The sequence below is a fragment of the Micropterus salmoides genome, unplaced genomic scaffold, assembly GCF_014851395.1.
Source record: "Micropterus salmoides isolate LMB-PRFRI ecotype aquatic unplaced genomic scaffold, ASM1485139v1 Ms_hic_scaffold_3, whole genome shotgun sequence".
Classification (NCBI taxonomy): Eukaryota; Metazoa; Chordata; class Actinopteri; order Centrarchiformes; family Centrarchidae; genus Micropterus; species Micropterus salmoides.
Genome location: NW_024042261.1, coordinates 31,627,168 through 31,646,334, shown reverse-complemented (window position 1 = coordinate 31,646,334; position 19,167 = coordinate 31,627,168). Strand labels below are relative to the sequence as shown.

The 19,167-nt window shown below is 39.3% G+C and overlaps 5 protein-coding genes and 1 long non-coding RNA gene across 7 annotated transcripts in view; 1 reads left to right on the top strand and 5 right to left on the bottom strand.

Annotated features, from left to right (window-relative positions):
- LOC119882273 (glutamate receptor ionotropic, kainate 1) overlaps positions 1–5,816 on the bottom strand; it is a 27,822-nt gene extending 22,006 nt beyond the window's left edge. For both annotated transcript variants that reach the window (XM_038692274.1, XM_038692273.1), the window contains exon 1: positions 5,400–5,816. In XM_038692274.1, coding sequence (XP_038548202.1) covers positions 5,400–5,484 — 85 coding nt within the window. In that variant the 5' untranslated portion in view covers positions 5,485–5,816. The remainder of the gene's footprint in view (positions 1–5,399) is intronic.
- The window catches only part of LOC119882279, a 25,046-nt gene extending 5,879 nt beyond the window's left edge, over positions 1–19,167 (top strand). The window contains exon 2 of the long non-coding RNA XR_005440485.1: positions 18,251–19,167. This is a non-coding gene — a long non-coding RNA (uncharacterized LOC119882279). The remainder of the gene's footprint in view (positions 1–18,250) is intronic.
- Positions 7,458–9,398, bottom strand: LOC119882275 (claudin-8-like). Its single transcript, XM_038692277.1, has one exon. The coding sequence runs from the start codon at positions 9,270–9,272 to the stop codon at positions 8,199–8,201; it is 1,074 nt and encodes a 357-aa protein (XP_038548205.1). The 5' UTR covers positions 9,273–9,398; the 3' UTR covers positions 7,458–8,198.
- Positions 9,592–12,050, bottom strand: cldn8.1 (claudin 8.1). Its single transcript, XM_038692279.1, has one exon. It carries the CDS (start codon positions 11,985–11,987, stop codon positions 11,217–11,219), a length of 771 nt encoding a protein of 256 aa, XP_038548207.1. The 5' UTR covers positions 11,988–12,050; the 3' UTR covers positions 9,592–11,216.
- On the bottom strand, positions 12,943–14,376 carry LOC119882276 (claudin-8-like). The gene has a single exon (XM_038692278.1). The coding sequence runs from the start codon at positions 14,297–14,299 to the stop codon at positions 13,424–13,426; it is 876 nt and encodes a 291-aa protein (XP_038548206.1). The 5' UTR covers positions 14,300–14,376; the 3' UTR covers positions 12,943–13,423.
- LOC119882278 (claudin-17-like) lies at positions 16,456–17,773 on the bottom strand. Its single transcript, XM_038692280.1, has one exon. It carries the CDS (start codon positions 17,663–17,665, stop codon positions 16,976–16,978), a length of 690 nt encoding a protein of 229 aa, XP_038548208.1. The 5' UTR covers positions 17,666–17,773; the 3' UTR covers positions 16,456–16,975.

Here is a 19,167-nt window from a genome sequence, read left to right as displayed (position 1 = left end):
GACAGAAACAAGACCAGCTCTATACAAGTCAAGTTAAGTCAATTTCTCTATCCTAAAACAAATGTGAAACAAAAGTTTGCCACATACACATGATATGTCCTCCAAACAAAGCAAAGACTAATGACAGGTACTTTAAAAGCTCTGCCATTTTCAAAATTCAATAGTTACATTAACCATGAACACAAATCATAAAGATGCCATTTTGATGCTGCAATAGTTTGCAAATGACCTCACTTCAACACTGAGGCTACAGATGGTAATAGGTCATTGCACTCTCTAACAGTCTTTTGAAGAATTGCCTGTGAAATTGTGATTGATTTGGAAGGAGAAAGGCCCTTTAAAAAGCTCCCCTTGAGACCTTGATTGTGAATGACCTTTTTCTTTGGTGTAGCATAGCCTCAAACCCCACACTGAGAGGGCCTTGTCTGGACTCCCTGGTCACTAAACGCATGCTTGAAAGTGCCAATCCTAATTATGGTTACCAAGCCTAAGTGAGCAGCTGCTAAGACCTGTTCTAAATCCAAGTCCTTAATTCTATCCACTGGACTATGAAATTCTCAGGCCAAAATACAATAAACCTCTCCCAAATTTGCCAAGACAATGTATTCCATCTCAGCGTCTTTGATGTGACTTTTTCCTCCGAGGTATAGTCAATATAAAAGGGGAAATAAACATGAGTTTTGACCAGACATTCTTGATGTTTGTTTGCTTCAAGTGCAGTGGCTGAAGCAAATGTCACAGACCCTAGATACGATTTAACAAACAAAATAATCCAATTTGCAACATTGGGGCATCCTTTCCAATCAGTGATTTAGTTTTCCTCACATTTTAACAGAGCTGTAAAGATAGACAGTTTGGTTTGTGCGAAAAGCAAAAATAGCTGCTGCTATTTATATATTCTGATTTACATTTTTATAGTTGACCTCTAATCACGTGCATAATAATATGCATCCATTCCGATGCAAAAACTGAAAATGCAACCACAATATATACTGCAACATGAAACTCTAGTTATAACGTTTTATATTTGAAATGTGCTAAATAATCTATTTGAACACAACTTTTATTGCCAGCAAAAGACGAATATATCTATTTTATTGCACTGTTCACGTATTCATTTCCTATTTGAAGCTTAGTGGAAAGGCATATCCCACAGTGAAAGGAAGAAAATAACATGTATCTATCCACATTTCCACCTGTGATAAGATCTTAAATTTCTCTTTAAAGTATAATGAGTTTCTTGATTTCCAGAGAGCAACCCAGGGGATTTGGTGTGGCGGCAGTTTGTCTGTAGTTTAGTATGAAGAGATCTGGTCGAAGCAGCCGTCGCTAGTCCACATCAGCAATATAAAATATTGATGCTGTTTAAATTAACGATTTGGGTTAAAAAATGTCACACATTATTAATTTAAACAGGAAAGGGTTAGCTTGGCTACTGTGCCGCAGAGTACTAAAGCTCAGCAATAATCAGCTATTATAACCTCTGCCACCATCAACATCCAGACATCTGCAGTGAAGTAGCAACCATACTCTACTTCAGATGTGAAAAATAGTTACAGATTTTCATAATTGATATCCAGAGCAGCAGTTTATGATTTCCTCAGCCTTTTAGGCAGTCATTTATTTAAGTTGAGCAACCTAAAATCCTGGAATTGTCTAAGATACCTGGATATACAGTATTTCAAATCCATCTCTTTGCCTGGTGGAAACCCTTCACCACACCTGAGCATCCGAATAGGCACATAATTAGTGTTTCAGATTGGAGCCCAGCTAATACCTGTATAAATATTTGAGTTTTAAAAAAAACGTATCGGCCCATATTCATTTTTTTACATAAATATAAGGAATTAGGTAATTAAAGAATTGAGTGGCATATTTTATATAAACTCGTTAGTTGTTTCAGGTTGACACCCATTTTTGGCATTTCTGCACTGCAATTTCTGGTTATTATTAATCGCCATATATGTAATATATCTGTGATAAGCTAATATTGGACAATTTATTGTTCTAGCTCTACTTCAAATAAACAGTAACAATAAAAAAAAAAGAAACCAATGTTTAAGATGATTAACCTTTTAACCTCACTTATTTAACTTGCCTCCACTCTGACATTGATGTCATGCAAAACATGATCAGTAATTTGAGAAATTATGTTTATAAAACAAGACTAAAATGTATAGTAAATAAATGGATATCTTTTGAGGAAGAAATCAATTATGTGTAGCTTTTGCAACATGACACTGCGCCCTGTAAACAATTCTGCTAGAACACAAGCTTGTAGCAGCACGGTGTGGTCTATATAAGCGTAACTCCAAAAATGGGTCATGGGAACATGGCTCAGTGCATCTTTTTCTACATTGCAATGGAAGAGGTCATTTTCAATACTGATGCTGATTAAAAAAGGGAATAAGCATCTGACACTTTCTGTTTGCAGATGACACATGGATCAATGCACTGACTCTATAGGATATGAGCAAATAAATGAACTGGAAAGTCAGAGCTACTTGGGATTCAGTACGTTTGAGCTTATAGGTAGGTAATAGGATAAAGTTAGAGCAGAAATCATTAGACAAGCTTGGCTAGTGAGACACTTTATGGGACATTGTAAAAAGTCAAGAATGCAATCATCCATATTCAATCCTCAGAAATAAAATAAACGAGCTATGAATACCTGTATATTAAAACCCAGCTTCTTTTGCAAAAAAAGCTTCTTCCTTGTTATTTGAACACTACAGAGTTCACTGTTTTTATCAGGGCTTTATGATTAAACACAATTTATAAAGAAAGGAGGAATTAAAATTCTTGTTATGGCTACCATTAATTACTTTCCAATATAATTTTCAGGATCACTGAGCTTCGATCTCATCTTTAATAGGCCAGACAATGCTGTAGGGTGATGCATGCTAGGAGGTCACAAAAACAAAAGATTCTGCTCGTGCTGCAGGCAAGTGTTGCTAAACCCTTAGGCTATGCTTTTTATAGGCTTCTGTTCCTCCATTCAGCATAGAGAGCAAGAAAAATAACAGGGTTTAGTTTTAGGCAGCTGGGTGGACTTTTTTAAATCCAGAAACCCAAACTAAGAGAACATTAAGAAACTGATCTTTAGATCCTGATTCTAAGTTGTGATTTTGTAACTGTGCAATTATCACATGAAGGAAAGTCTTTTAAGCCAGAGGAACACAATGACGTAGTGTTTTACTTTCTCCCTTCTCCCCATCCTGGGCCAGTTCCCAGTGAGACCCCCCTCCCCCACCTCCACAACACCACCAGCACCACTCCAACCTGGCCCCATGCCAGACTGTGAATGAATGAGGAGATCCTAACCAGTCTACTATCTTCGTTTGATGTGGAGCACTGAGGTTTCTCTGTTTATAGGATAGCTGCTTGTGACCCACCACATAAACATTTAGTCCGATAAAAATCAGGATTATAATCTGTATCAAATCCACCTAATTTATAAAACGGCTGGATGTCAAACTACTGCACAGGGAGATTATTAAATCAAATGACTTTAGCTGACAGTAGCCAATTAAACCTTTCACATTGTATCATAAATTAACAAATCAGATATCACGATACAAAAAAACATGACGAATCAGGAATTTAACAAACAGAAATATAAAGTGCTTCTCTGCTCTCCCCAGTGATGAGATTTTGCCACTGCCTAAGTACCATATTTGGGGAAGAGACTTTCTGCATAAAGAAGATTAGTGCTAGTTGTTTAAGGGCTTGGGAGAGAAGATTTACCATTATTACCAACCCCAGTGAAAAGAGTGGAAGCCAGTCACAATCTGATGCCTGCACTTGCCAAGACAGAGAAATGTTAATTGAACCAAGCCACACACCATATGGGAGAGATTATAATGTGTGGGGGTCATGAAGAGAATGACAAAGATTAGGTGGCCTTGGAGAGTGATAGATGATTTAGAGAGATTAACAATATAGAGCACAGGATCTGGACTGTTAGAATGGGGAGGTGGCGGTGGCCTATTAGCCTTTAAAGTTATGCAACGCCACAAGTCTGATAGTTAAAGTCTTTAGAAGTAGAGGAAATTCGAGTCGCCCTGGGCATTGAATGAAGCAGGGAGTCCTGAGGTCTAAATTAAAAAAGTGACGCAATCTTCTAACCCATGAGAGGGATAGTGGATAATCAGTGGGAGAGAAGCAGACAGCATTAATTTGCTAGCAAACACCAGCTCATTGTTACAAAGTTACATCAGAAATCAAACAGGGAATCTTCGGAGCAAGAGCTCGTTTGTCTAATTACAAGTGCAGAGTGAAGCTGAAACCAGAGTTCTTGTCAACTCTCAAAGGCTTAAAAGACAACTTTGGACTCAGATCCACATTCACAGATGTCACTGGCCATCAGCATACATATGCACGAACACTAAATAACTTTTGAGGTTGTTAGGTAGAAAAGAAACCAAATTTAATAAAGTTTCATTTAGACTGTTAACTCTTTATTCTTTAGCTCTGTATACATTTTACATTCCTCTGTGCCAAAGACCTCATCATGCCAACAGTACATGCTGTCAGATGCAGCAGTAGGCTAACTTAATCACTCATCTGCCGCTGACCTGCGCTGTCAACATGGAGGAACGGAGAGAGAGAGAGACACTGGCATTAGCCAACCAAAGGTGATTAACATGATTTTGATGAAAATCAATAGAGTTGTTTCACATGGACAATCCAGCACTCTTTCCTCAGTACCAACCTTGTGGAAAAATACAAAATAGTCCAAGAGTGAAACGTTTAAGGATATTGTATAAACATCACAATAATATGAAAAGTCTCTACAGGATAAAAATATTTTTTTCTAGTGAAGCTCAATATAAGATCGCATTTGAAAAACAGGCATGTTGCTGTATGCTGGGTATTACATGATACTGATAATATTATTGCATGATACAATAAGAGCAAAGAGTGTTAAAGTGACACAGCAACATATAAAACAAGCTAAACTAAAACTAAAATGCACCACAAATGTACCACAAATGAGTACCTGAACACACTGTGACTTCCTATTGCAAGTTTTGGTTGATAGTGCCAGGAGTTAAATGTTATCCTGGAACCATTAACTTACCAACAGCATCTGAGCAGCACAATTGCTATGCATGGATATCCTTGTGTGACATGTATAATCTCTGCATTTGTTATCCTGGCTGTCTTTAGTTAAATTTAATTCTTATTTGTTAATTTTAGGAATGAAACAACAGTTCATGCTCCATAGGCATGTTGAGAGATTAAAGACATCATACATTTTAATAATGCCACAAAAAGCCAATTTATTTTATCATATGCCGGCTATTAAGAAATCTGATGATTGTATAGTGGCAGTCTGTACATTAACAGTTAATAGGAATGACATAACAAAAAAATCTGACAATCTTAACACTTACCAATTCTCAGGACCTGCTGTGAAGTGAGCCAAAACTCTGCCATAAAGTACAGCAGTGGAAATAACAGTCCCTTCCTTTTTGCCATGGTCCTCCCTCCAAAGTCGAATTTAACATTGATATCAGTTTTTCCGCCCTTAGTAATTCATGCTTATAACTTGCTGGTCCTTGTATCCGTAACGAAAACAAACTGCCATCGGACCCACATCCATGCCTCACACATTTTGATGAGAAAAAGGTGACAACAAAAACTCACAATCCACATGCAGCTGTCACTGATCAAGACACCTGTCTTCCCATTCTAAAATCCTTAATGTGCCAGTAAGGTTTTGCTCCCCATATTCACTGTCCAGACGTCCCCTGTTATCATCTTTTTTTCTGGTGCACACTTGAATTGGAGGCTGCAACTGAGGAGGAGGACCGTGCGCTCTGCTCCTCTTGTCAAGCATGTGCACATAGAAAATGGCGTTTCTGGTTACAACTTTCAAAATAAAAGATGAATTGGCAACTGTGGGGCAGCAATAGAGAAGATCAAACAGGGTTCATGTACTTCAACCTTAAAACCTTTATTTTGAACAAACACAAGAAAGCATCCAACACAACTTTGCTACAGACCATCACACAGTAGTTGTATTCATATTTGAGGGTTTATACATAATTCCCCGTTAAATATTGTTATATATTTCTTATTTGTTATTGAAAAAACAACTTTTTCTCAGTGCTGTGTCTATTTATATATTTATTAAATCTTTCATTAGCCACACTTTTGTACGATTTAGTCCTGCACATATTCTATTTCAATGTTTAGATGAACTTTCTGCTTGTGCTGGCTCACAGTTTACCCATTATTTGATGCTATTATGAAATCAAGCCTGCCTAGTTTCCGGTCACATTCTCACTGTCTTTGTCTGACTTGACACAGCTGAGTGTCCCTCCCGTGCAGGCGCTCAATTGAGGGCACAGCCAAACCCCTAATCCGCAAACATGGATACGTCCTAAAGATTAACTTCAAATCTGGCAACATTCGACCTCGACAACGTCTTTGCTTTGGTACACCGAGGAATGATTAAATCTTTGCTCCAGTCCTGATGGAAACGCAAATCTAATCCTCAAACTGGTCTGTGAAGCTCCCTTGAAGATTAACTACCTCAAACTGTTTGTCTGACACAGTGTCATAGTAAAATAAAATGTGTTCACATTACCGTAGCCCACTTTTCTTTTTTCCTTGAATTGTTTGGGGTAGTGGTTAAAAAGTTATTTTGGTTGCTTGGACCAAAAGCCGATAAGCAACTGGTAATTCAAACCACTTCTTCCCAAGCAAGGAAGAAGCATCAGGGGTGTTTCATGTGTTTCTTGGGATTCGTGTAATCTCACTATTATTTAATTTCCTGGGAATGAACAAATTGGAGACTGATCGTTAAGAATCATTTCTTAATATAACTTCTTGATTTACACACTGACAGCAAGAATATCCTCAATTTGGGGTTTCCTGGGAGAGAATATTTTATCGAAAGGTGCTGTGCAATTTGAAGTCTCTGTGCAATATGGCCATCTTGTTTTAACATCAGCTAACCATTTTTAGTAAAACTATATTTTTATCAAATAACAACATCCCCTAATGTTGCACGTCCAGATGGCAAATATAATAATGCAATATAACATAATGCACTCACTCCGCCAGTTTGCCTTTATGGCCTGTAGTTTAAAGGTTTAAACCTGGTTTTCAATTAATTCCCTTAATATGAAGTTGCACGTTCTCTGGCATCATCTAGTGGTGAATAATGACAGTGTCTATCATTGCTTCAGGCCACCATGGTATTAGCTCTGTCAGGAGATTGCAAGTATGTTTGCTTGTGTCAAGCAGTATTCACAATACATGGAGTTTTTGCTGCTGTTATTTAAATATTCAAACCCAGTTAAATAAATCTCATCAATCCAGGAAGTCCCACTTATAAAATTAATATATAATTTGACAGAATTAGATTTTGAGTTCAGTACCATTGTCACACAAAAAATACACTTCAAAGCAACATATTTGCTGCTACCACAAGGTAGAACCTTTATTTTTTTAGCATTGTTAACATTTTTTCTTGTTGTGTGTTTTACTTGTTTATTTCACAGATAGCCTGTCCTAGCAGAAAGCATGGACCATTTACATGGAAACGTTACAAGTTGCCAGTCCATCATAGGGCTAAAACAGACCTGAACTACACATCTTTGGAAGATGGCTGCCTTCCAGGGAAACATAAATCATCCCCACAAAGCCAAAGTTGCTGAGTGAACTGCTGCTAAGCATTACTAGGCACTAGTCGCCCAAACTTTTCTTTTAATGATAACTGCAAATTAACCAATAACTATAGGTAAGAAGGTTATTTGATTATAAACTTTAGCGCTGTATCACTGCTGTTTGAGTAGTTGCTAAGAAATCTTGTTGATAAGATATTAAAAAATGCACTGACACACAAAAACTGATAACCACAATACATTTCAAAATATAATGAACAGATGATTACAAAGATGTAAAACATAAGGCTATGGTGTTCCAAACAGATGATTTCTCATAAACCTCTATTTTGGGAAAGTAAGCCCATACCAGGGCTTCATGAAAACAGTATGATGTTGCCTTTATTTACACTAACAACATCAGCAGTTATCTTCAACTTGATCACAAAAAAGTGTGTTAATAGTAGGAAATTGTTAAACGCTGTTTAGCCTGTGGAATATAAGCAGAGATAACATTACCAGAATTTACCTTCATCTTGTCACTAATATGCAGCAGTTAAAATTAACTTAATTTTTCCTTTATATGTATACACAAACACTGCTCTCACTGTGAGAATTTGGTTGAATTTGTGATGCTTTATATCCTATGAAAACAGGAGTGTGTGGAACCGGATAAAAACTGGACTGGTAGGAGGTAGTGGGATTGTCGGTGTAAGTCTGTGAATATGGCGTGGTGTTTTGGCTGATGTACAAGGAGTTGCCGGATGTAAATAGGCTTCCAACTGGGCTAGAACTCTTCATGAAGGAGTGGTACCCTGCTCCCTGATATAACAATGATGCATTTTCAGGCAGACCCGGGATGGAGTTTTTTAGTGCTCCATCATTTGTCATTACTTGAGGGATGTTATGCTGTGCAGTCGCAAGTTGTTGTCCAATAGATCCAATCGGCAGAGATGGCTGGTAGGCAGTAGATTGGAGGCTAGGAACACTCGAGATGGGATGATAGTTTATTACAGATCGCTTTCTGGGTTGTGGCTTGTAAATGAGCAAGTTGTCTGGGTGGTACACATCGTATGAGCCTTTGTCTGAGGGCATTTGGCGGCAGACAAACAACATAGCTGAGACGAAAAGGAAGCCGCTGGTCACCCAACCAATGTAGAGAGCCTCTCCCAGCTCACTCCTCTGGGCATCGATTAGCAAAGGATTGTAAAAGTCCCTGATGATGACATTACCCGTCCACGACACAGGGATAAGGACACAGATACAGGCCAAGAACTGCATACCACCTGCAACCATCAGGATCATGGTCTTAGCCCGATGAGTACCCTGAAAACAGGAAATACACCGCATTCCTGCCAGAGCCACAAGGAGTCCCACCCCCGACAAAGCCAAAGAACAGCACATCAGACCCCTGGCTGCCTGTAACTCTGGGGGCAGGTACAGCACAGAGTCATACACTTTACACTGCATCCTGATGTTGGCCTGTCGGTAGCAGTTCATCCACAATCCTTCCCAGCGGGTTTCCATCACAATTATGTTTGCCCCGATGAAAGCTGTCACCTTCCACATGGGCAAACCTGTAGTAGCCGATGCCCCTATCAGTCCAATCAGGCCGACACACACTGCGGCTATCTCTGAAGCACCTTGAACCATTGTGCAGTGTACAAGAGTCCAGCTGTGTCTAACTTCAAAATTAGGTTAGCTAATATTGACAACAAATAGTAAGAGAAAGAAATGTGTCCAAGGCAGCGAGGATCTTCTCATTTGGAGCAGTTTCAATGCTGTAAAAGATGGTTTGTTATGGGAAAGATGCTCTGTGGTCAGCTGATTGGCCCAGAGCAATAGGGGACCTTTCTTTATTTTGTGTTTATGGTTCATCTGGCTATAGTGGGTATATCTGTGCCATCAGCTTCTCCAGCAGTAAACACTGACATGTTATACCAGAAATACCAGAAACGGTTCACAACTTCAGAACATTTTCATCACCTGCCATGTTTTTATTCTCCATAATGATTCAGAAGCAAACAAAGATACAATGTAGCGCATAAGCTCCTGCAGTACTTCTGTTGTCCACAGGGGAGCAGAGATGACTTTCAGTGTGATGGAACAGAGAGGGAGCTCACATCACACAGTCCAAAAACAAGTATTGATTGTTGAGTTCTAGAAATATATTTTTGTAAATCACAAGTTTACACTAAAAAGACAAAACATGGATAAACAATTCATTCTGATCAAACCTTAAGCAACAAGAGAGAAAGACAACATTGTCATTACATCAAAATATTTTCAGTATGAAACAACTATGGAATTACTGGACTTACTTTGACAGACCCTTGCACGGTGTGGCTGTATGTGTGTATTTGTTACTGTTATTACATCCAGTGCATTAGGAGTTGACATTCTGTTGTTGTAATTTTGATTACAGTGTGCTTTTAAAGACGCTGAAAGTGAAATGAGGTGACCTTATAGTTCAAGAGCTAATTTACTTTACTAAACAGAGATGTTTATGATGATGTTTAGATGTTTAAATGTTCTCTTATTGCTTATACACATGGGGCTGGGATCAACATGGAAATTAACTAGACAATTTTTGGTCTAAAGCTCACTGTAACTCCATTCAAAGTGACTTGCAAATTGCAAGTCACATGATACTATCAGGCCATCTCTGTCTGGCTTCTTCAAAAACACTAAGCTGACCGGTTAAGTTTCCATTGGGTCCACACCTTTTACAAGCAGTCATAAACCTGTATCTAACATTTACTTAGCCATTAGTTCAGTCCCATCAGTTTCAAAGAGCTTCAGGGCATCATACCAAACTTAAACAAAGAGTGATTTAAGAGATGTTTTGAGTACACAGAATCAGTAACCGATATTGCATTAACTGCCTAAGGGTAGTACTTGTACCTCACCTGCTTTGCCTTTGTGCATACTGTGTCTAACACTGGTTAAAACTAGTAAAGACTGGTAAAACAGAGCAGTGTGTAATAGGGTGATTGGTGCCTGTGAGAGGTCATTTGTGCCAGACAGATTTAGTGTAAAATTGTATACACAACTACACAGCTAATGTTGGTGATTGAAGGAAAATGGACTGTATTAACTGTTTCTATAAATACATTGCTCAGTCATGTGTCAATTACAACAAATAAACTCAAAGGTTGCATAAATTGTTATATACAGCATAGACATACAAAATTGGTACCTAAATATACAAAAAATAAGACTCAGTACAAAATCTGATTATACAACACACATAAAAGTGATAGAAATCATGCACTGCCTTACACAGACTAAGTTATAATTATGAAATAGGTTGATATTAAGATTCTTTAATTGTAGTGCATTTTAACAAGGCATTAAAAGTACTCCTCAAATAATGTATAAAAAGAGTGCTTTAAAACAGACATCTATATGAATCTGATCCATTTGCATTTATAGTAAATGTATCCATTGAAACATCTTGTTTTTCTTTTTACCTGAAATGCATCTTTTGACATTTGAAATGTGTCATAGTGTGCACTCTAAACCAAACCCATATTAAAAAGAAATCCTTTTGCATAAAGTGACCAGAACTGTGATCATCATTGCCTCAGTCAGTGTTCAGAGATAAGCCACCCCGCTGCGTACAGAGGGGTATCTGGAGTTGTAGCTGTAGTTGGTTGATGGATGTCTTGACAGCACTGGCTGAAACTGGGGTTGTGATTGAGGAAGTACCACCAGCTGTTGAGGCTGTAGAGGCTGTGGAGGATAGGCCATGTAGTCAGAGTTCCTTGAGTACACATACCTCTCTGAAACTTTGCCTTCAGACTCCAGATTGCAACAAATGAAAATGCATCCTCCAGAGAACAAGAAAGCAGAGGCCACCCAGCCGATGTAGAGAGCCTCTCCAAGCTCCCGGCGCTGGGCGTCGATCAGCAAGGGGTTGTAGAAGTCCCTGATGATCACATGGCCTGTCCAGGACACAGGGATAAGGACACAGAAGCAAGACAGCATGATCAAGCTTCCAGCAATGATGAGGACCAGCCGTTTAACCCGATCATTGTTTTCAAGACATGACGTGCACTGCAGCCCCACCAAACTGATCAGCAGACCAATGCCAGCCAGCGCAAGAGAGCAGCACATGAGCCCCCGTGCCGCCTGTAGGTCCGGAGTCAGGGCCAGTAGAGAATCATACACCTTACACTGCATTCTGATGTTGGCCTGCCGAAAGCAATTCATCCACAGACCCTCGTAGCGAGTCTCAAACACAATGATGTTTTCCCCAATGAAGGCTGTGACTCGCCACATTGGCATCCCAGTGCTTGCTGCTGCCCCAATCAGCCCAATCAGCGTCAATATCAGTCCCACTAACTCTAGTGCTGAGTTGGCCATCTTGTTCTCCTCTTATTCCTCCGAGCTCATACGTTCTGTAAAGTCGGGACACAGTGTGACTATAGTAGGAAGCAGTAGATTAGCTCTATGGAATGGTTTGCATCCCAGTGGAGGAGGAGCACATTGATCCTAACCTGTACTACCTCCTCCCTGTGGAAAGGACACCAGAATGGGAGGAGTGGGAATTGCGACCTGTTGCTAGGAAACGGCTTCCCCCGGGCCTTTTTTTCTTTGTACACCTACCTAGCTGCCACTTTGTTTATTCAGAAGTCTCGCTTTACATTCTCAGATTACACTTTACAAGGAAGCTTTAAAAAATGGAATTTTAAACCTGAGCAGCCTGTGGCTAGCTATATGCATATAAAAATAAAGAAAGTTAATGTTTTGCCAGTTCTAACTATAGATATCATAGACTGCAATCAACTCTTGGGCTTAACCTGGGCTCTGTCCTATTTGAACTCATAATCATTCACCATAATGTGGAGTCCTTTATGTTACAGGGAATTATTAAAAATCATAACTGAAATGGGACTGTAGTCACAAAATATTAGTAAAACGTATACACCATTTTTGTGTGTGTGTGTGTGTGATGGAAGTACTTATGTACCCATGTGTCACTGTCAGTATTGGATTTCTTGTCTGGGTCTCAGAATGAAGCTGGCAGTTGCAACTCTGGCGTAGCTAAAATGAAATCTCTTGGCAGCTTTGCATTGTGGGTGGACCAGTGTGAACTATCAGGTTTTACCAGTTTAGGCACATTTCCACTGAGAACAATGGAGGGAACATACCAACTTAACATTTACACAACAGTGAAACAGGAGCAGTTTCAGTAGGAACTTTTCAGTCCCACACAAACTCTAGAGCTTTTGGCAGGAAGTGAGACACTAGCCGCCATCTAAGCAATACTTCACCCTTCTTTACCTTTGTTAATTAGGCAACAGCAAAAATAACAAAGTTCTCTTTCACTTTATCCCTTTATTGTAAACCACAATTGACTTTATATTTAGAAAAAGTATACATTCACAACAAAACTCAACAGTGAAAACAAAACATTTGGGGGCATATTATTTGAAAAAGGCCCAGTGCATCATTTGTTTTCAAATAACATGTTAGCAAGGGCTATAAAGACTATAATATTTACAGATAACTAAGATAACAGTATTATTACAGATTAAAAATACTATCCCGAATGACTGATATAATATAGTTTAAATTAAGCACACAGAATGCAATAATTCCACAAAGTTCATCATTAAAACACAATCACTTTCATAATGAATTTCAGTTTCTGTAAAACACTTGGCCAACTTTAAGAAAGTAATAAAGGATTTGAACATTTCCAGTTTGGTCATATTAGTCAGTTGATTCTTGCCATTCAAATGTGCCAAATTAATTTTTAAAGAGTCCAAAATTGTCTCTGTGTTTTATTTTCCTCACTAGTACTGACTTGGCGTGTATGCTACCGATCCTGGTGGGGGCACAGAGTAGGCAGGCTGGTAGGTGTACGCTGGCTGGTACGTGTATGGCTGATATGTGTATGCAGGTTGGTAGATATTTCTGTCTTGGTTGTATACAATCCTCTCTTCTGGGTCTTGGGTGCGGGGAGCGTGACGGCACAGCAGGATCACTCCGGCAACAAAAAGCAAAGCTGAGGTCACCCAGCCGATGTAAAGGGCCTCCCCAAGCTCCCTGCGCTGGGCGTCGATCAGCAGAGGGTTGTAGAAATCTCTGATGATGACATTAGCTGTCCAGGACACAGGGATTATGGTAGTGAGACAGCCCAAGAGGAACAGACTGCCTCCAGACACAAGAACAATATGCTTGGTGCGAGCCCTATGGTCCACCACTTTGGTACACTTCATTCCCACTGCTGAAACGACGAGAGCGATGGTGGTCAGGGCCACAGAGCTGCACATGAGACCCCTAGCAGCCTGGAGGTCCGGGGGCAGAAATAGCAGGGAATCATACACCTTACACTGCATCCTAATGTTAGCTTGTCTGTAGCAGTTCATCCACAAACCCTCCCAGCGGGTCTCCATGACGATGATGTTCTCCTGGATGAAGGCTGTTACCTTCCACATCGGCAAGCCTGTGACTGCTGCCACTCCGATTAGTCCAATGAAACCGATGACGAGGGCCACTACCTCACAATAGATGGCCTCCTGGCGGTCCTTCTTCTCAAGTCTCTTTTTTTCCTCATATACAGAGTCTTGATAATCTGTATAGGCCTTGGCTTGCTTCTCATCGTAGTATGAGCCTGCGTAAGATTGAGGTGGCTTCCCGTAGCCACTGTAAGCTGTGTATGTGGCCATTGCGGCTAGCACACAGAGAGGCAAAAATAGACCTGGCTGCACTTTCCCAGCTCAAGACACAACTGTGAGGAGATGAGCAAATCAAGGAAGTTTTACATGCACAAAATATGCTAATCATGCAATGCAACCATACTGGTTGAGCTGCTTCCTGTCAGATAAATGGGTACACACCTAAGAGGGCTGCTTGTTTTGAATGCAAATGCAATTGCCACTTTTAACTATTAACTAAAATTGTCTTTTATTTGACCATATGAGGCATAGTAATGCAGGGTCATTTTGTAGGCCTGGCACGAATGGCATTTTCTGAGCTTTGAAGCTTCGATAGTAATTAACAGTGAATAATTGAAGCTTCGGCGGTGGGGGGGGGGGGGATCAACAGTCAACGCCAATAGTTTAAACGTCTGTTGATAAGTAGGCTGTCATATCACGAGCTAGAGCTATGTATTTTATAGATAGAAGAAGGATGAATGCCCACGAAGTTCTGGCAATGACACGAATGAGGGAGAATGCGATGGGGAAGATATAATGGCAGTCGTGTGTATGAGTCACTGTCTGTGTGTGCGTGTGAGAGAGAGAAAGAAAGAGGGAATCCTCTGTTTCTTAATTCTCATAGCGTAGGCTAACTAAAACAGCAAGTTATTATTACCAAAACTTTGTTTTAAACTTTTTTTCGGCTGGGCTAGCAGGCCCCAGTGCAGGACTAAGAAAGGGAGGAGACTGGAGTTAGATTGTAGGGTTGAAAGAACAGGATATTGAGCTGGGGAAGAGCGGGGCAGAGTGGAAGACTACATGCATGCAGAACTGGGTTAATGGCTGCTGTGCAAAGCAGGGGGGGAACTTTAGCTGAGAGTCCAGAGTGTGGGTGATCCGATTAGGTCCAGAGCTGAATACAGGAATAGTTTAGCCAGACGAGGGTCCAGGGAGAGCAGGTGGGATGAGCGCTATTTCCAGCACCATAACTAAAACAACACATTATTTTGCTAAATTTGCTTTTAACTTTTAGGATAGCCAACTAAATGTTCTTCTACAATACGCCTAATAGAAATTTTAAAATGTGTTCATTATGTTGTTCAGCTGTTGTAGCCAACAGTTTACTGATTAATTTTAAAATGTAGGCTATTTGAATGTTTTGATCTGTAAAGAAATTAAGCAATTCTACAATTAATAAACCCCCACACTGCCCTTGTCATCACTCAGTTACGTTTAGTGCTGTGAGTGGAGGTCAATAAATAAATATTCAATAAATGTTTGACTTTATTCACTTGAATTATACACAAATATTTTTTTTATTAAGATTTATTTTAAGTTTATTTTGTGGTGGAAAAGGGACCGAAAAAAGCTTTTACTTAATTTGACGCGTGCATATTTGTTGACAAAGATTTTATCATAATTATTTGTGAAGTGATCTACTGTTTAGCATCTAGTGTTGACCATAATTTAGAGTTTAAACCACAGTTAACCATCAGGTTTCTTCAACTTCCACTCAGGAGCAAAAATCAGCCTTTAAACTCAAAAGAAATAACAATTTGATACTTATCATGATAATTATCGATATCGAAAGATATGAAAATCTTTATCGTGATAAAATTTTTGGCCATATCGTCCAGCCCTATGATCAATGTATGTTTAGCCAGCAGACATTTCAACTCGTTTTCAATACTACATAGAAAAGGGGCTTTTGTACATACAAAAACGCAACATAATTTAGAGAGCAAACAGGGTACCTAAAATGTAAAAATACATAAAATCTCATTTATATTACTGGTTGGAACTGGAGCTTAACATTTACTAATTAAATGTGGCCTTTGTTAATTGGTATAAAATTAGAACAATTGGATACACAGTATTATGTGAAACAAGTTAACCACACAGTTATTCTTTTTATGTAGGTAAATTTATGGGTAGGTGGTAGCTGCATCGATGTGCAGAAGTTACCAATATGTTGTCTCTCTCAAACCGATCACAGATCAAACTGTCTACTCCTTTACATGTGACCTGAGCTGAGAAAAAGGCGTTGAGCACAGAAACTTGAGCAGGATTGGTTTCATTGTAACACAGTATTGTCTGTTTCAGTATTGTCTCAACAGTTCTCACCTTGTCATAGCCACACTGAAGTCTTCCAGCCCTCATGAACATAAAAACTGTGTTTGCAGATAATCTGTGCATGCAAGTTTTTATTACTCAGCTAGAATCAAACCTTTATTAATCTATTTGTTGACTGGTTTGGCTATGAGATATTACCAAATCAAAAGGATTAAGAACAGTTGACAAATTAAATCATAAAAGCACAATGTGGTATATTAGAATAGAATTACAAAAAAAACAAAACTAATAAAAACAGACTAATTACATTAATGACAGATAAGCAAATCCAAGAACGAATAGTTTTATATGTACAACAAATATCACTCAAATATTTTGAGTGCAGCAGTGAAGGTTGTGGGCAAATACAAACAAAGAAGATGAGAACTATTCATTTTGCAATAAGAACATAAAGTACATTAGTCATTTTAACAGTCCCAGTGATTAAAATGTTTTCATAGTGAAAATAAATACCCATATTTATACAGAATTTACACTCTTAACATCATTTTGTGACCTTCCTCAGGCAGCATCTTTAAAATGTTAGATAAGCAGAGTGGAATTTACAAATTTCAGGCACTACAGTACAGTTCTTTACACATATTGTTGATGCTTATAAGAGCTGGATGGTGTCCTCTCCAGGTACACGCTCTCCTCTTTCTGTACATCCCTCGCTGCCATAAGATAGGTGTCAGTGAAGGGCTTTTCCATCTTTTCTCTACGTTTGCTGTAACTGACTAGAAGGATGATCCCAGTGATGAGCAGAATACCAGAGGTGGCCCAGCCAATAAAGAGGGCACTCCCCAGCTCCCGTTTCTCAGCATCCAGCAGTGTTGGGTTGTAATAGTTGCTTATGATGGTATAGCCCACCCAGCTGACAGGGATGAGTGTTGTCAGAAAGGAAAGCAGAAACAAACTGCCCCCTAAGGCCAGGGTAATGTTCTTGCTCTTTATATTGTCACCACAACAGTTGCTCTTCTGGGTCCCACATCCTGTGACCAACAGAGAGATGACAACCAGGACTATGGAGACACACATGAGACCCCTGGCTGCCTGCAGCTCTGGTGGAAGAATTAGCACTGAGTCATACACCTTGCACTGCATCCTGATGTTGATTTGTCTGTAGCAGTCCATCCACAAACCCATCCAGAGCTCTTCCATGACGATGAGATTGGCGCCAATGAAGGCAGAGACCCTCCATGTGGGCAGGACAGTGACGGTTATAGTCCCAAACAGGCCGATAAAGCCCAGGACCAGGGCTAAGACCTCTAACTTTGCTCTCATGGCTCAGAGAGAAGTGCAGTTTGGTCTGTCGTCTGTCATCTAATGAAAAGAATGTTCAATCTGTCTGTTTTACAGAGCTGTAAGCCTGTGATAATATCCTGCAATGTCATCCTACTGGTTTGTGTTGACTTGACCTTGAGAATACCAGTGTTTCAGATGCAACAAAAAACCTCATTTGTTTTAACAGCTAACAGCTGTTAGCATTTGTTATCATTTCTCATCATGCATGAATGGCGCCATTGAAAAGAGTATGACTATGCTGCCATGGATAAAACTTGCGAATTCAGTTTTGATGACTTTCAAGTATACATGACCAAGCCCAAGATCTTAGTCATACATCTACAGCTTGTAAAACCTCTTTACACAAAATTGGATAAAATCAAATTGATGTCCTTACTCATTTTGAAAAGTTGACATTTTGGAGAAACCAAGTTTTCATCTGCCTTTATTGTAGTGTACTGCCGTACTGAACCTGATTCACCCAATGGCAAGTAATCTCGCTGCATTTACATTATGGATAAAGGACACTGCAAAAAAAAACTGTTTTGTAATAATGTTTTTTTTTTTTCCTTTTTTCAAAATCAGTCCAACCCTGGACTGAAATATGGCAGAAGAAAGAAGAATAACTGGATGTGCGGTCGCCCTAAAGGGCAACACACACACCCATTGTTGATGCCTGTCAGCTTGTCAGGATAAGCCATGGTCCTATTTCCCAACGCCAACACATGTCCGCTCTCCTGAAAATCAGCAATTTTATCACATTTACTTCCCAAATAAGCACATACTGGCCACTCTTCTTTAACCCATTCTTGTTCTGTCATTGTGCGTGGGCTATGGGCATCAATTACAGTGACACAATGCATTATTGTAAATTGGTTTCTTGAAGGGAGTTTGTGATAAATCTGTAAACTTTTACAGTGCTTTAGTGTGAGGCCTGTTGATTGTCTTCATAACGGATGGAGAATTGACATAGTTAAAAAAAAAAGCGAGTAAAAATCAATCATCAGTCAGTTGATCTGCTTATAGAGGGGTTTTCCTATTCAACTGGCTTGTCTGTTGCCACAAAATGTCAATTTTAACTTGGTTTACAAAGACTAAAAATTCTTTAAACATGGTCTGATGCAGAGAAGGAAATCTTTCAAAACAGGGTATTTCACAGTTGTTAACAAGAGCCACTCCTTTATTCAAACTTTGGTTGGTCTAGGAAAGGTAACACAAAGAGAGATGGTGAGAGAGGTGTAGCAGGAGCAGTCATAAAACAGGAACAGAAACTGTAAAGCCTGAAGAACAGGTTTGCTGAATGATAGTATCGTCACATCCTCTGCTGTTTTAAATGTAAACAGAAACAGTCATGCTAAGAAACCCTTGAGCTGTGAACTCAAACACGTGTATAATCAAAACATGTTATGAAGTAATTTCTGTAGATATGTAACCTCTAAACTGACAGTCCTGTTGTTTTGGATATTGATATGAGATGGATTTAATAAAAGGTATGATGCAAA

Bases quoted from the DNA above. Each gene is read 5' to 3' on its own strand.
- LOC119882278 (XM_038692280.1), bottom strand. From the start codon at position 17,665: ATGAGAGCAAAGTTAGAGGTCTTAGCCCTGGTCCTGGGCTTTATCGGC.
- LOC119882275 (XM_038692277.1), bottom strand. From the start codon at position 9,272: ATGGTTCAAGGTGCTTCAGAGATAGCCGCAGTGTGTGTCGGCCTGATT.
- cldn8.1 (XM_038692279.1), bottom strand. From the start codon at position 11,987: ATGGCCAACTCAGCACTAGAGTTAGTGGGACTGATATTGACGCTGATT.
- LOC119882276 (XM_038692278.1), bottom strand. From the start codon at position 14,299: ATGGCCACATACACAGCTTACAGTGGCTACGGGAAGCCACCTCAATCT.